Source organism: Pseudopipra pipra, chromosome 5 (genome assembly GCF_036250125.1).
Source record: "Pseudopipra pipra isolate bDixPip1 chromosome 5, bDixPip1.hap1, whole genome shotgun sequence".
Lineage (NCBI taxonomy): Eukaryota > Metazoa > Chordata > Aves > Passeriformes > Pipridae > Pseudopipra > Pseudopipra pipra.
In genome coordinates this window covers 62,958,667-62,976,541 of record NC_087553.1, presented here as the reverse complement: position 1 = coordinate 62,976,541, position 17,875 = coordinate 62,958,667, and the positions used below count along the sequence as shown (strand labels likewise).

The window sequence follows — 17,875 nt, the reverse complement described above, 5'->3', positions numbered from 1 at the left end:
AAGCTTTTCACAAATGTATAGGAAAGAAATTAGGACAAAACAACTGGAGGTTCACATATACTCCGTGCTGCGTTCTTTTTACTTAGAAGGGAACTGGACCTAAACATAGTAACAATGAAGGTTTGGACAGTAGTGCTTCAAGAAAGCTATTGTAAAAACCAGTTTTATGCATTTTTTAAGCTCAGTTCAGACAGGGTTCTAACAAAATTTTATTATCCAGTTTCCTGGCAATTAAATCCAATTAGTCCAAAAGAGCTTTATGTTTGCCTAATGCAAGATTGTCTATCTGACTTGTGGCCATCAGAACTGCCTCCTCCCTACTGGTACCACTATGAACACGACTGTATGGATGTGCCAAGCCTGCACATAAAACCTGGTGCTTCCTGGAAGACACTGGAGCAGAAGAAATTTGGGTCACTGAAGGAAATTATCTGTGCAGGTGACTAAAGCAAAGGAAGTGGCTCAATGTACCCAAGACATTTGTCACCATAGTTTCTTCAATGAGGGGGTTTTTTTTGTGTTCAGCTAACAAGATAATGGGGGATTTAAAAGAGCAAATACTCTTCCATGCTGAATTCAGAAGGGGGTTATTTTTCACTTTGGTATTTCTCTAGAGACATAGGAGTGAATTTTCATAGCAATTCTGAAGGAGATTGCTCATGTCTGTTCAGTTCTGCTGAGGGTAAGCCCAGTGCTATCTCACAAAATGGCTATTACAGCGCTTGTCAGTCATCCGATAGCTTCGGCTAATTGTAAAACTGACTAAACAAAAGGAAAATTAAGAGGAAATCATCAGCAATGGTTCCTTTCAGCCAAAGCTAGGGCCTATTTAGCACAAGATGTTTGGATGTCTTCTATCGAGTGGTCTGAATCCAAGCAGAGGATAAACAGACAACACAAAAGCGCTACTGTCAATATACCAGCTGCCACCAGAACTGAATTAAAACATGATAAGGACAAAAATGATAAATGTCTTCAGACTGTCACACAGGGCCAAATGCAGTCATCGTTGTTCACACAGCTGAGCCAAAGAGGCGTTGGGATGTTTCTGGTGGGAAGGAGAAGGGATCGTCATCCTGCACAGATGCTCTGCAGAGCCCTCCAGATGCTGCTCCAGGGGACAGCCCAGAGAGAATGCTGTTTCCTCCACAGAAATACATGGAGGTCAGTGAATCAGCTGCACTATTTATTTTTGTAAGATTATTTTTTGTCTATTGTGATCTCCTATTTGCTGAGGTTAACAGAGAAGTAAATGTTATTTTCCTGAAGCACAGAAGCTTGGCAGGTAAGGACTAATCCAAGGTACATTCGATAATTCTAATGATGATGATGATTAAATAACAATAATAATAATCTGTAGATTGAAATACATCAAAGCAAAAAATATTTTCATTATCTACATAATCAAATACATTATAAAATTTAATTCTGCAAGACTCACACTGGTAACAATGGCAAATTGCCACTACAAAAAAAACGAAGGAAAAAAATAAGCCTGAAAAAATTGCATTTTATTTTCTAAAGGTGATAAACACTATCTGTGCTTTGTCTTCAATAACATCATCGAGACCCTTAGCCCATGGATTTTCTGAGTAAAACAGCTCTCATATAAATCCTAGTGACCTTGGTAGCTGAGGAAGAGAAGCAGAGGCTGCTGGTTAATGATTCAGTAACCCAATGTCTTAGGCTGAGGCAGGACATGACATGAAAATGCTTTTGAAGTCATTATGTCAAAAGTCTGTATCCAAATCAGTGACCCTTACTCATATGCTAATCAAAAGCAATCAATAGCATATTTTAAATAGTTTTCTCCATTACAGTCACTGAGGACTGTGAAATTAGCAGCATTAAAAACAGACTGTAAATAAACTAAGGCACATGGAAGTCCTTGGTATGTGTATTGCTCATACACCTCTTAAAAAACATGCCAGGATAAATCTAAAGTCACCACAGGTAATACATTACTCTGCAATTAAGTACAGCTGACGGTCTGACGGATTTTAGAAGCTCAAGAAATTTGAAGTGAAGGCAGGGGTGATTACTCAACTAGAAAATAAAGTTGCAAGAGTGGAAAGTGTGTTGAACAAGATTGGAGAAATTATTACTTTTGTTACTGGTTTAAGTGATTATATGATGAGATTGTCAACGAAATATTTATGCATGTAAAAGCAGAAAGTTTGGCATTTAATTTCCTTTTGGGGAAGATAGAAAATGGGGACAAAGTGGGTACCAGAAAGGTAGATCACCCTAGTAACATTGCACCCTGAATTAGTGGGGTTTTGTCCTTACCAAAAAGTTCTGAATTGTTGAATACCAATAGTAATATTTCTTCAGTAATATTTTAACCATATTAAAACCAATAGATGCACACATTTATCCTTGCTATAAGGTTCCCTTAGAAAGATATTAGGGAGATTGATAACCTGCTGCCAGCTATTGTTAGTGATTGTAATAGATTAATTTTATTCACCTGGAACCCTGTAGGTTATCCAATATTGTAATCAACAGTAAACTTGGTCGTCTGATGGATGTTTACAGAAAATAAGTTGGAACAATGGAAGGTGCAATAGCAATAGACAGCAGAGAAGTGAGTGGATGATTTTAAAGATGCTAAGACACTTTAACTTTTGGTCAGCCCTGAAGTGGTCGAACAGCTGGATTAGATGATCACTGTAGGTTCCTTCCAACTGAAATAGTTCTATTCTATTCTACCCCAGAAGCAGCAGAAGAAAACTGCCAAACTTAATCTATGAGTAAAGGTCCAAATGCTCGTGGTTCTAGACCAGTGAGCAAATCATAACATGAATGACCCATCTTTTGGATAATACCTATCGGGATTTTCCTGAGAAGACAGACAGAGTCCATCTGGCAAAATCACAAAGCACTCTCCCAGATTAAAGCCTACGACTAAAACCTCACTGAAAACTGTTTTTAATGAAGGTTTATGTGCTAGATCCATATTTTGCTTCATGTCAAGTCTTTTCTCTAGCAATAGCAGGGACTAAGCATATGATCCAAGCAGCAACGATGCTTAATGAATTTCCAGTGTCAAGGCCTATTGCCCTTTAGGCACTGAAGATCACCTTCGCTCATGCATCCTGAATCTTAATGTTTTCCATGCTCTGAGGAGCACCTGCCCTGGAGGCCAGGTTGACTGTTTGTGCTCAACACAGCACCTTCAGCTTCATCTTGGTGTTTGATGCAGAGGCACTGTGGGGGAAGGAAGGATGGAAAGTGCCTGCCAATGCTGAACTGCCCATGCAGAGCACGCACAGCCCACAGCAAACACCACTGCCACCGGAGCATCTGCTTGGAGAGGACATCCAAGGAACAATGCATGAGCACAACAACTTGCACACCTCACACCTTGGCATTGCTCTCTTAAACCCTTTCCTCTTTCCCTCATGGATTTCATGTATCTCTTTCTTCCTGTATTTAGCTCAGCTGCTAATCTCCCAGTCGTGTGAGTCACCTTCCATCACAGTGGCCTATGCGAATGACAGGTCACGTTCAACTTTGGAGATGTCCAAGGACGTAGCTAAGGGGAAAAGGCTGAGATTCGGAGTGAGAAATAGGGAATATTTCAGCTAATGAATCAGACTAATATTGTGTGGCAGCTGAGTCCAGAGGCTTTTGTGCAATATCCTGCAATTCCCAAGCTGTTGAATCAGATGTTCTGGCCTGAGAGAGCCCAAAGGCATTGCTTTAAATATCTCAATTAACAATGCCACTGAACAGTAAGGAAACTGCTAGACATGTCAGTATTTGGTCTTGAAGAAATGTAGTGAAGGATGATTAAGATATTTGAAGCAATTGAAATTTTCTACTCATTTGGACGGAGACTGCATGAGTGTAAGTATCACCCCAGCCCTGGACCAAAAGGCAAAGCCACCAGCTCTGAGTAAATGCTGCATGGCAGACAAGTTTCTCTCATTCAGAAAGGATATTGCACATTAATGTTGTCCTGCATGCCGAAAAGGCCTTACTAATTACCTTTTTATCCTAATTAAGCCTTCATCTTAAGTGCACCTTTTCACCTGCTTTGCCCTTTAAAGGGCAAAGCTACCAAATAGGTGATACATGAAGGAAACTACACAGAATATCAACTAATGAAAAATTCACTAGTGTGTTACCCTTCCTGACCACACAGTTTAGAAGGATCTAGCATTTCTGGTGAAACCAGGATCCTTTTTTTTTTGCTTCATTTCCTAGTTCTCATCTGCTTTTGTACCTGAAAATACAAAATTCCATCTCATAATTAGTGGTGAGAGAAATTAAAATGTGTGCACTTTAATGTGGCCAAAACTATGTGACAAATTTAACATAAAGATACCCCCAAAAGGTTACAGCTTAAGCTATTCCATGGTTGATAGAAAGTGGTAAACATTCTTAAAAAAAAAGGCAATTCCCTTGGATGAATCCCTAAATAGGGTTATGATTAAATCGGACATTTGGGAATAAGCTGGAAACTGGATTCTAAAGCCAAGTACTGCAGAGCTCAGCAGCAGTCTCCTGGCTCATGCCGGTTTTTATCAGTTACAAAACCAATCTGCACTGTATTTCAAGCTCAACACAGGAACATGGGGAAATAGGACACATTTTGAACCTCAGGTTGAAATTTGATTTGCTCAGGTGTGCATCCACCCCTCTCCTGCTCCATCACAAGGATTTTACTGGTTTCTACTGGTATGGTTTAAAGTATTCTTAGCACGTATGCACGACAATCCTGTCATATAGACTCTTTTCTGCTCAGCCTTTTCTTACCGTATTTTTTATTTGACCTTCACCAGCTGATAGGAATTAAGGCTCCTACTGAAATCTTAACTCTAATTTTGAAGCTTCTGGGAGCCTGCACCCTTCTGCAGTTGGCCTGCATCAGCCACTAGTCACTGAGCTGTGACAGCAAACATATAACTACCAAACCATTCAGCTTACCCTGCTGTTAATCACTCTGGGTCACTGCAAGGATAATCCAAAGAAGAATTTTGTAAATTTTCATGAAAAGTGGAATTCCTCCATCATCACAAACTTGCAGCACTGTAGAAGTCACTTCTCCTCGGGCACTCCAAACGTGGGAAGGCTTCTGCCAGCAAGGGACATGTCCCAGAGTATCAAGTGAGCTGCTACTCTTCCACTAGCTGAATGAAACTGCGGGGCAGCAGCCAGCTGGTTTTCATTTGAGGTGCCCAATAGCTATGCAATAACTCAGTTAAGGATTGGATAAATTTTTCTGGCTTTTTAAAGCCAGTAATTCAAAATAAAAGGATCTATACCAATCCTTATTTCTATTAACATTGCAGTCATTTGCAGATAATGATGATTTCAAATACCCAAAGGAACAACTTCAGGTAAACCCCAAATTTAAATGATATATTTCTAAGCCTTCCATGATTTTGATTTCCAATCTATTAAAAAAACCAAGCTGCTTGCCAAGCTACCTGATAGTTCTTATTTCCAACTGAGATTTCCAGAGTTTAATCACATGTCTGCTGAGATATTTCCGTAGAATTACTTTTTTTAAAAATAGGAATATGATTTGGAAACACATACCCAGGAGTCTACTGAGGAAGCAGGTTACATTTCCTGCTTGCTTTTTTATTGAACCATTTATATCATAAGAACATTTTTCCTTCACATTTTGAACACTGAGATATGAGTTAACATATTGTGTTCTGAATTTGCCCTCAGCCCAAACCACAACTTCTACCAGAATTTATAGCCACAACTGCACAGTGAAATGCTCAATAACTCACAGTGTTCTAACTAATACAGCATTCAACCATGCCATTGATAATATGAACTTAATAGCATTTAGTTTCAGTCTGCCTCACCTATTCTCTTTGTACAAATGTGTTAAAAACAGCACTACCTAGGTGTAACTTGGAATATATCGGGAGGGTTAAGTGTTAAAAACCTTCCTTTTTTAGAAACAATAATCACACTTCAGAGAAAGAGCGAGAGATTATATTGTTAAATGTCAGGTTACAAAATAAGTGAAAAAACCAAAACTCAAACATGACTGTGTCTCTCACCATCAGAGTATCCACTGAAGTTTCTGGTTTCCAAAATTTAGATTAGGAGCTCCAGATCAGGAGATGAATAAATAAACTGCAGTTTTTAAAAGATATTTTAAATCCCTCATGTCAAATGGAACATCAACCAGAAAGGTAAACCTGAAATTTAGGCCCTTTTTCCTTTGCAGAAATTACTTTCTGCACTTTCTCAGGAGAAAGAATAATCTAAACTTACCAAGGGAAAATTGAAGGACGGATGCAGTAGTTGTGTTAAGGCCAGTGGTGGTCTATGGGAAGAGAAGCAAACAGTTTTGTTAGATCAGGAAAACAATACATTCATCTCTTGTTTTTCTTTGAAAGCATGGAAAATCTCTGGCCATCTACATCTCCAGTGCATAGAATTGTTAACTGCCAGCCTTTTCAGGTTGAGTGATCATGGAAATTTTTGTTATGTCATTTTGATTATTGATATCTCATCATACGTCAAAGCTGGACTTTTTTTCCATTGTTCTGATGTCTACCAAAAAAAAAGCACATTTATATGCAACACTGGTGGTTGACCACTGTTTAGAAGACTGAAAAAATAAACTCTGTGGTTTATGGTCAGCTTAGTGTAAATTTGTATATACAGAATGGTTTTCACTTCTCCCAGCACAGAACAAGAACCAAAAATAACCATTAGTAAATAATAAAAATAACATTAAGTAAACCTAAAATAATGAAATATTAAGAGGAAATAACAGAATTTCAACCTTCAACACCAAAGCAAACAAAACCTTGGCGATACTACGTAATATGTACAATGAAATATTGTAGTAGCATCTACACACTGCTCACATCCAAACAAGACCTAGAAACCGACAGAAAACACCAAGCAGCTGCCTCTGTACTCAGCACAACACCCTCCTCTGAGGCCTCTCTTCCTTCCTTCTTTCAATGCCTCCAAATTTCAATAGTTCAAATTAGAACTGTTTTCCTGAAAATGCTATAAAATAAAATACACTAGCGTGTTGTGAAGGCCACCTAGTTATTTTCAATTTATTTTGAAAGTTGGACTTCATGATACTGCTACATAAAAAGCAAGTCATGCCATGGTGGTGGTGTGTGAGCCTAGTTGAGTTATTCATTAAATGATGCCTTTGAAAATAATGGATGGAGACCTACATGAGTTGGCATGAGTTTTTGGCGTGTTTTGTTTCTTTTCTACATACATATTACATACAGAGAGGATCTTATAAATATTAAGGAATGGGATCTTCACCGAAATGCACTGAAGATTAAGTGATAACAAGATTAAATGTCCTAACAGGCAATTTTAGTTTTTAAACAAGAATAGGGAAGCTGCATTTACACAACCCCTTTTAAAATACAGTCACATTCCCATTTAAGTCATTCTGTCAGGATCGATTCAGTATTAGGTATCACACTTATCGTGCCAAATAATAAAATGCTTTCTGATTTGAGTTATGAGAACCTATTATGTTAGTTTACATTCAATTAATTATGTTGTGAAAGTTCTAATTTGCAAACAAAACCTTTATCAAGGTTCAGTGGCTCATATCACCAAGAAATTAAATATATCGGTCATCGCAGAAGAGGTGTTCATGTAGACTTAGAAGAGACTATGTTGTGAATCATTTCAGCAGTGCTTTGGAAAAAAAAGCCTTAGACTTACTAAAAACTTTTTTCAAAGTTCTGAAAAGGACTACAAAGTTCAGACACTGCAGAGAAACTGGTAGCCTTTAGCAGATATTTTCCTTTGCTTGCAACAGCTCTGATGCCATACATCTTTCCAGGATTTTGCCAGTAGTAAATTCTCACCAACAGAGACAGCTGGTAACAAAAAAACCCTCTGCCTGCAGTAACAGGCAGCTGTTGGGAGTCAGAAGAAGAGAAGGAGGTCAAGGAAGCAAACCAGCAGCTGTCAGAGCTGTTGATATAATATATTTTGCAAATACAACTCTTCTGGACTAAGTATTTTAAAGCAGTAATCCATGTATTAGGAGCCATTCACAATAACAGAGATTTCAAGAGCCATTTCGAGCAGAGACAGAATAGGATTAATGAAATTCATGGAGAAATAAAACAGTTTTTAAAATTTGTGGTGGGAAGACATATGTTGTGAAATTGCCGAAACAACTACAAATCAGAAACAGGTTACTTCTAAGACAATAGGGATTTAAATGTATGTCCATACTCAAAAATAAAACTAGATAAGACTTCTGGCCTCTGTCTTGTGCTCATCCATAATGTTAGGCCATTAGCACATTCCTTCAGAAGGATTTGATTTTTCTGCAACACTGCCATAATATTTATAAATACTTTCATTATTTGGCTGCTAGCTGCTTATAAGCGTGATGATTTTTTTCAACTGATTATTTGATCACACCACTTTGGTATCATAACAAATTTTTTCCAAGTTCCTCATGCCATGGTAGTGCTATTTACCCCATGGCAATACGACAAATACAGTCCAACACTGGGTTTTGAAGTCAATTCCCAATTACTAAGGATAGTCTAAATTGCATATCAGCAGGGAGAAGACAGTTAATGAATGACAGGTCAAATCTCTCAGAGCTGTGCCCCTGGGTTTGCTAAATGTCATAAATAGATTGTTTTTCAAGTAGTGTTACCTATGCTCAACACTACAACTAAAAATGAATTAAAAAAATGGGAAAAATATCCCAGTGGTATGACTTAATTTCTGCAGAGGACATATAACAATGCACCTCTTCTCAAGGCAGTTAGAGAAGCGTAGTATATTTAAACAGGATGCAAAGTAGCAGAGAGTCAATTAAGCATCCCTGACAGGATTCCCTGGCTGGAGCTGGCTGAGAGAGAAATTCTCCTTTATCTGTAAAATCTCTAAATTAATTTTATATGTGTTTATCATTCACCACAGTAGCAATATGTACATTGCATTTTTGGAATTCTGGTCTCAGTTAAGGATGTAAAATTAACCCTGTGAAAAGGATTGTCAGTGTCTGAAATTAAGAGAAGATGCCTGGCCAAAACCACTTCTGTTTTATGGCCCTCGTCCATGTTTGCTCTTCAAATAGCTCTAATCAGCCTCTCCCTCCACTCAGAAGTCTGTTGAAAACATGAAAATTATTTTGAATTACACAGGCTTTGATCTGGCCTTTTAATTTTTCAGTTCTTTCCAAAGCTCCCACTTTATGTACACCATTGCAGCTATCTGCCCAGTGTCAGCGTGTGGGCATTGGTTATATGTACTGCAATTCATTTCCCACACACCCCCAGATGACCCCAAGTTAATGCAAATTGCACCGCGTTGTTTCTTATAGCAATTTTATGACCAAACTAACTCCTAACAAAATGAATTCTGTCCCGTTCATCATGACTCAATCTGTTACATACACTTTTCCTGAGACTGGCAGGTGCTTGCTCCAGGCTGCGTTTAAATCTGTAGGATTCATTGATCACAAGTGATGTTTTACAACCAAATTAACATTTGTCAACAGCTACATGAAAAAACGGGACACTACTAATAAAATAATAAAAGAAAAATGAACCCTGTCTCTATTTCATTGTTGGAAATAAAAAGAGAATGATGCCTTTGACAACACAGTTCTATTTCCTTGACTTTTCAGCATTTCAGGGATACTTTAAATAACTTGGATACACACCAGACCAAGACACTGTCCCTTGCAAACCTGTGGTTTAAAACGCTGGGAAGTCCCTGGGTGCACTTCTACGGGCCTATCACCTTGCTTAAGAGCCTCTTTGCTGAACTCCTCAAGCACACCAACGTTTCTGCAGCTGACGCAGCTTCGATTCATAGCCTGCAGCCCCAGCCCTGGCAGGTGAGCCAGCCTTCACTTACCAGTTCTCTGGGACCATATGGCTCGCAGAAAGTGACAGCGCTGCCGTGCATTATCACCCCGCAGTGCTCTCCAACCTCACAGTTACTGCACTCAGACCTGCGGGAAGAGCACACCATGTTCAAAAGGAAATCAGAAGCTGTACGTTCGAGACTGTAGAATCAGACTGCTTTATCTTGGTGCTCAGATTGGACTACTTGTTATCACAGTGGTAAGCATAAAGGTTGAGCAACTGTACGTATGGTGTACTAGAGCTGCCTATTGTGAAAGGCCCTTGTGAGTAAGTACTTGCTCTCTGCAAATTGTTTCCCCTTGATGCCTTAAGCCCCTAATGCTTTTTTATTTTTCTAATATTGGTAAGCCTTATAAGTTTTATAAGTAGATTTTAAAAGCAGCAACCCTCCCTCCTTTGTCCCTTGTCCCTTTCCTTTTCTCTGTAGCACCCTTGTTTACACATTCCTTAGCCCTCTTACCCCATTCTATGCTCCCTATATCACCCCTACTCCCGAATCCAGTAGAAATGTTTAGTCTTTTGTCAAGGTAAGGCCTAGATTGTTGGCAGAACAGCATATCAGGGCCTAAACCACAGAACACTGTCAAGAATTAGGTAACTATGTACCCTTTGTGCTCTGATGAAGATGAAGATGGGATGAACAGAGGGTCCCGAAACACACCCCAGACCCATTTTCAGGGGGTGGACCCGGGGCAGACCAGAGTAAAGGCCACAGGGTGGACACATCTGGGATTGGATGGATGGTATTATAAAATATAACATCTCAGACACTGCCGGTGCGTCTTGTAACATCTTAGCCTTGGCATAATAAACCCTTTCTTATCTCACCCCTAATTAACTGCTCCAGAGATTTTTTCAGCACCTAACTCCCACGGCAACACCCTCTAAAAAAGGGTGTCCCTGCTCATCGAATGGAAAACATCTCACCAAGGGCAACCAAGTTGAACTTTTACATGTATAACTTACCCTGAAGTTACTCTTCTTACAAAATCCTTGCTGCACATTTTATATACCATACATAAAACCACCATTGTGGAGTTACCATAGGGAACAGCTGAGGACAAGGGATTGGAATTAGCTCCTCTTCTGGTCCTGCTCCTGCAGAGTTATTTCTCCAAAGGACCAGGAGGCTTGAGGCTGCAGACCCTCCCCAAAAATGTGCACCAGGAGGCTCCTACAGCTCAGCTGCTGTAACGTGGGATTTGCTGTTGCTTCTATTTGTATTTGTCATATCCCATATTCCTACTAACAGAGTTACCACTCTGCTCATCTTTTAGGGAAAAAACTATGAAGAAATTCTCAAAGAGGCTGGTAAGTCCTGCAGAAGCAACTAATTGCAACTGTCCTGATATTTCTTAATTTAATATGAAGGACTTTGTGGGCAGCCTGACTGCAGAACACATGGAAAGGGCTGTCTCCCTCACCTTTCAGGATCAGAGCATTGGATCTTGGCATGAGAAGCAGACTTTCAAAAAATATTTGAGATACTCCTGGCCCCCAACAAGCTGCCTGAGATGGTACTGACCAGCATTGCCTTCAGGCATCCAAAGCTCAGCTTAATCATCAAAACTACAGGCAAACATTTACTCCAGCAACAGCTCCGTTATAAACAAAGGTGAACTCACACCAAACCCTATTTCTTGCTGAATTTTTTCTGTACTTTGATAACTGATATTTTTTAGAGTTTCAATTGCAATGGACTTATACAAGGGGTGCTTAGGCAGTTTTTTCTTTGGCTTCTCTCATACAAAGTGGCCACCCTTTCTGATGTATAATGTCACCAAAAGTACACATTCCCGTGACCACAGTCCAGATGTAGCTTAAGAGTGTGTAAAGGTTTGGTTTTCTTCTGTCTTTTCATTCTTTGGCTAATTTCTGGACAGAAAATTGGATGGAAAGGAATAAATCCCAAGGAGATAGGGTCTTGCTGTCAACATAGTAGAACATAGATAATTGATACATACTATCAATGTACAGTTGATTCCTACACAAATTTCCTTGGATCTGTGTTTTTTCTGACCCTTTTCTTAATTTACGTTGCTTGTCTGTCTTTTCGTTAGTAAGTGTTCTGTTAAACCTCTGCAAGTCTTTCTGTAAACTCCTTGGAGCAGGATTTTTCTGTTCCTGAGTATCTGAAAATCATCACCCCACCATGGTCCTGGACAGGGCAAGTGAAATCTTCACCTGCATTGTTAGGAAGAAGCTGGTAGTGTTGTCAGCTACCCCATGGGGCTGAGAGAGCTCTTCCCTACAGGGGCCACGTAATCAAAAGGATGGGCTGCTGCAAACCCAGGTGCTGATCAAACCCAGGCAGCAATTAGAAATCACTAGTGTGGGTACCTTTGGGCAGAATGGGTTAACTCTGGCCAGCGTACAATAACCTGAACAACACCCTGCAGGTCTCTGAGTGCTAAGGTTTGCTGAGTGACAGATGTTAGGTTTTCAGATGCATAGATGTGGTGAATAATTGGTTGCACATTTTATTTTGGGTCTCTTCAGTTGGTCCTGGGTGAGTACAGCATAGGCCTGGCTTCCTTATGCTCAGGTCCATTAAAGAAGTCAAAGATGAATGTCTTGTTCCCAATTTCCAAATCCCTACCTTATGATGATATTCTATTAAAGATCACTTTCAACTCCACTTCCAGAAACAAAGATATAAAAAAATCTTTGAGGTTTTTTACCTGTATGAGCATGTCACAGAGTTCACAGAGGACGTGTTTGCCGCTATCTAAATTTTACTTGAGCCCTAAACTCTGATAACTGAAGAACAGAGGGACAGGAACTAGAAGAATACCTGAAATTCTGTAGGATTATGGCTGTTTGTGAAAATTATTTTCATTGTCTGCCCCTACATTTTTGAGTACATTGGAACATCTGCCTGGACTCCCCGTATGTGCAGGGAGAAACAGATATGGCAGGAAAACTTTGCTGTGAATACTATGTAGGGATCACTTAGTGCCTTGTGAAAGGTCAGGATACATAATCCAAGAAATATTTTAATTTTTTAATTCTCATATTTCAATGAATAAAAAGTGATTCAGTTGTTCATCTGTTCTACTCCTGTAATGTGGTCTATGAAATATTGCCTGGAAATCCAGAAACATTATCCTGATAATGCAGCAGTTTCATTATCACTCATCTTTTCTAGGATAACTCCTCTCATAAGAAATCGGATGTCTGTTGATAATCCTGATTCAAACCTTTGTGCTCTCTTTGAAATGCATTACCTTTGACAATAAACTGCTCATTAGCTTGACAAGAATGCATGAAGAGCAAGATAATTGATCTGCTGTTCCTCAGATCATCGTCATAGTACTACGTGTTTAGAAACGATCCAATTTGCTCCTCTCCTGGTGAAGACAGGAAGGTTAATTTCTTTTCCATTTATACAAACAGGAGACAGTATTAATTGCCCTGGCTGGGTGCAGCTTTCTACATTATCTTTCACACCTGCCTGGTCTAAAATCTTAGCACATTAAAATCAGTTCAGCTTTCTTTTCACAGCTGGTACTCGCTGCCACTGCTGACATGTGTCGCATTTATGGAGATGACTTCTCTGCAGACCTGCCATCGCTCTCATCTCTGACTTAGAGAGTCCCACCTCTCTCTGCTATTGTTTTTCACTTTGCTGAAGGGGAAACATCTGTCTCCCCACCCCTATTTTTCATCTTGTTTCCCTCTACAATACCTGAGTTTGTGGATGTTATATTGACTGATGTCTTTTGTGATGTCTGAACTATAAAGAAGATAAACATCTCAAACTGCCAAGAGATTTTTAAACATAAATCTTTCTGAAGTTTAATCCCACAGTTTTAGTGCAATTTGGAAACCACTTTAGGACCTCTCTCTGCTGTCACAAAGCTTTCCTCCACCTCTTTGCCACTGGAAATATCACTGTACCTGTACATTTCTCATACACCATGAAGAAGTGATGACCAAGAGAATCTCTGTTTCTTATTGATTGATTTTACATGTTCAGCTATTCTTTATGTCATCTTTGACAAGCGTGTCTTCTGTAAGTGGTTGCTGTTTGGCATGCTGATAGGCTTTGAGATGAAACATGACATCAAGTTGGGAAGGAGAGTTTAACTAGCAACAAGCTTCGTACAGGCTCTTTTTCTTTTAAATCTACTGAATCCCCTGTTTTCTACAGTACTACTATTAAAACTGTTTATACAGAAACATACATTAATGTCAGCATCTATTCTGTACTAATTTATGCAAATTTTTAACATTATTTATCATAGGATTAAACAGAGTATTTTTTCTAGATTTGATCTTTTTTGATCTAGTTTAGCTCTTATATAGCACCTTTTTTATACTCTCCACTGCAGTTTTATGAGGCTCCATGGAGGCAAGATGGTCACAGGAACAGGTTCTCAATGACCTAGACAGTCTTCCTGATACCACTCATACTGGACCTCTTCTCATCCAGCCATTCCCTGACCCTTCCCTGGCAAGTGGTACATGGTACAGATTCCCTTTCCCTACAGAGGAAATCCATCACTTCCATAGTTTCTGAGCTTTCTGATCAAACACTGTCCTGTCAGTTTCCAGCAAGTCTCATGGACCACCAATCACCTGTACTATTGGACTACTCACTGAAAAATGCACTAAACATTACTGTCTAATTAGTTCCACAAGTCAGCAGTGACCCACTGAGCATCAGCATTGGTGCTACATTTACCATGGATTGGGAATCACTTACCTACCTTAACTTCCATAGCTAACACATGCCAGACATAAAATAAATTGGACATTTATGAATGTGTGAAGTGTATTTGTTTCACAAAACAAGAGATCTTTGTAAATTTAATGGCAAGTAAGACCCAAGAAGTGAGAAAATCTTTGCTTAAGTAAGCAGACTTCTGCTTATGGGTTGGGGACTTTGAAATTAATCATAGTCTGACATGATTGCACACTGGGAGAAAATAATATAAAAATTAGTTGGACAAACCACACAAGAAAATCCTCATAGTGGTTGAATCCCCAGAAAATGAGAAAGATAAGGCATGCTCCCATGAGGCATGCTGCATTCTCAGCACAGATATCTTCCTCCTTCCTTCTCCTTATGTGTTGTCTCCTGCCTCCACTTCTTCCTGTCCCTTTCCCACTTTAGCAGATTCTTCTTCTTTCTTTCAGTCACCAAACTTTGATTTAGGTCAGGAATTCATTCCCAGGCGCTGTGATTTTTCTGTTTATGAAGAACCCTATCCCAACCTTCCCGTTCTCTTCCCTCTACAGCTCCAGAAACACTCATACACACTCCTTCCCTGTTCCTGAGCCTCCAAAGAAACAGATGGTTGCTGGGAAAGATGTCTTTTAATGTATTTGAAAGAGCAGAATTCCATAAAAACCAGGCAATCACTCTGGAAATCATACAGTGCCCTTGTGTAAAATAGTTATTTGATGTGAGGCCTCTCCCAGCAACGGAGTGACACACAGGCTCTGTTGGGACTCATAAAATCAGACACACACAGAAGCAATAAAATGCTTTGCTCGTGCACTTGGATGGTACATGTCTGCCAGAGCTGCACATGCCAGACGGGGGATCAGGAGGAGCAGGAAAATATTAATCATTTCCAAGCCAGTGTTATGTAGGATTTGTGAACAGAAAAGATCATAGGAAAATACAAATACTTCTCTTTTCATCTTTACACAAATAACGGTTTCAGAAATTATTAGAGTGGCTTAGTCTAAGTGGCCCCTGGTGGCACGGCCCCGGTGGGGTATCTGCGCACACGAGGCAGCTGCTGCCGCGCACTCCAATCATGGCAGGCCAGGACCAAGCAGGGCTGGAAACAGTGCTGCAGCACTTACCACAATTGTCTGTGGTAAAGATGGGATTTTAGCAGCTGCCAGGGGAAAAAATGCAATTTTAGGATGGATGGCGACAACTGTTAATAATTCCTGATTTAACTCCCACTAGACAATCAAATGAGAACGGGCTTTCTGCCACCAAGCAGGTCCTCACTGGAGGTAGAGCTACTGTACGAATCCTTTATGCTGAAAAGCTCATGGTACCTCATTATGGATTTCTTTTATTTGTGCTCAACTTGTATTTAACATTGCTGAAAATGCTGGTTTTCTGCTATTATTACAGGAAAACCTGTCTCAGGATTGCAGTGAGTTTTGGGACTCTCTCTCACAGCACCCACCTCTCTGCTCTGACTCACTAACCAAGGTGGGGAAAGTTTATTCCAGAGGAACCAAAGCAAAATACTGGGGACAAAAGGAGCAGAAGTCTGGGGGCTCTTTTAGTCTGAAATTTCTCTGTTGAGACTTCCATAAAGCAAGGATGAATTTAAAGTTGAGAGCAATGGATAAATAAATTATGGAGGCTCCCAACAGACAAGCCCTCTGTGAGTTATGAGACATCTGTGGGGAAATAATGCCTCTTCTCATTTTTTTCCACTCAAGTCCATTTAACACACTGCTGCTAAAGCTATCTACCTTGGCAGCTATTCTGTAACCCATTAAGAGTCCTTGATCTATTCATACTCATAAAGAAAGAGGGTTTTTCACGGTATAGTATTGCAGGTCCTTAATGCCTCTGTCCAGAAAAACATTTTTAAAGAGTTGATACAAAAGGAACAAAAGGAGCAAAAATTGTAGACACAAATTAAAAGTTATTAGAATCAGTGTGTGCAAAATAAAAATATCCATAAAATTCCATAAAACACGGCATTTTTACATGAGATGGTTAAACTGTGAAAGACCTGAACAGATGGAAAGCTGTGACAGGCCTTAATAAAAAGGAAAATGAAGTCAGATTTCACAGAACATATGTATTCTTAACTAACAAATGCAGGTAACTGCTAAAATGCCCATCAAGAATTTATTTAAACAAGATAAACTAACCCACTCAAATATTTCCATGTCTTGTATGAATTAAATTAATAAAATTAGTTATATTTATGAAATAGGATCAGAAGGAATAGAAAACTCAGTAATGATCTCATATAAAAAAGTAGGCTCCAACCTTCAAAACTTCATGTTAAGTCCAAGAGATGTCTTTATCTGAGTATAATACGACCCGCAGATATATTCACTATCCAGAAGAGAATCAGTTTTGTACTGTTAGAGACATACAACTCCCTCTTCTGCGACCTTGTACTTATATATAAGTATATAATATATATGAATGGTATATATAATATATAATTCATATATAATATATAATATAATATAATATATAATATAATATAATATATATTCATATATAATATGAATGGTACCCTATCTCTGTGACCAAGGTGGTGGTAAAATTATTAATATTTAAGATTGAGAGGTCTGTTCTAAGAGTAATCTTTGCTAAAAGAACATTCCTTTTGACTAAAAGCTAACAGTCTGTTAGCTGGAAACAGACTGTTTCCAACTCCCCAGTCCTGAGCTAAGGTAGCACTGAGGGTGTCACTCCTACAGGCTCCACCAACAGACATCTAAATTTTCAAGAAACCAAAATCTTCATTCAGAAATATTCACTGACCTCAGATATGCTCCTTCTATTTTTGGATTAATTAAAAATCTGAAATCAATGAGAATCTGTCCCTCACTTTAGGAGGCTCAGAATTTCTCAGTCACTCATTAATCAATTAATTAATCAATAAACCGACATATTTAGGTCCTGACTATAATAATCAAAATGTTTTCATTTGTTCAAATGCATTTAAGGGAAAGCAGAAGTCTGAAACTCACCACATGGTAGGATTCAATTCTTGCTCATGGTCAGAGTCAAAGTCATCTCGTAAGATAATGCTGTCACTGTGCAGTTCAGCTGCAAAGAAAAGAAAGCAACGTAGGAAAAAAAATCCAGTGTAATCACACAGTGCTTTCTAAATGTTCCCTTTCTTAGAGCTAGTTATGTATAGTAAAATGAGGAAATCAGCTTTTTAAGATATGCTAGTTACAAAAGCTAGGGCTTCCTAGTTACAGGTTTTTTATTTACTTTGAATGGTAGTACCACAAAAAAGAAGTGTTCCCATTACCAAACTGTGATGGCTATA

The 17,875-nt window shown here is 39.1% G+C and overlaps 1 protein-coding gene across 2 annotated transcripts in view; it reads right to left on the bottom strand.

The window, feature by feature from the left end:
• RELN (reelin) overlaps positions 1-17,875 on the bottom strand; it is a 279,986-nt gene that overhangs the window by 136,338 nt on the left and 125,773 nt on the right. For both annotated transcript variants that reach the window (XM_064656747.1, XM_064656748.1), the window contains exons 6-8: positions 17,568-17,646; positions 9,859-9,955; positions 6,250-6,301 (exon numbers count right to left, since the gene is read on the bottom strand). In XM_064656747.1, coding sequence (XP_064512817.1) covers positions 6,250-6,301; positions 9,859-9,955; positions 17,568-17,646 — 228 coding nt within the window. The remainder of the gene's footprint in view (positions 1-6,249; positions 6,302-9,858; positions 9,956-17,567; positions 17,647-17,875) is intronic.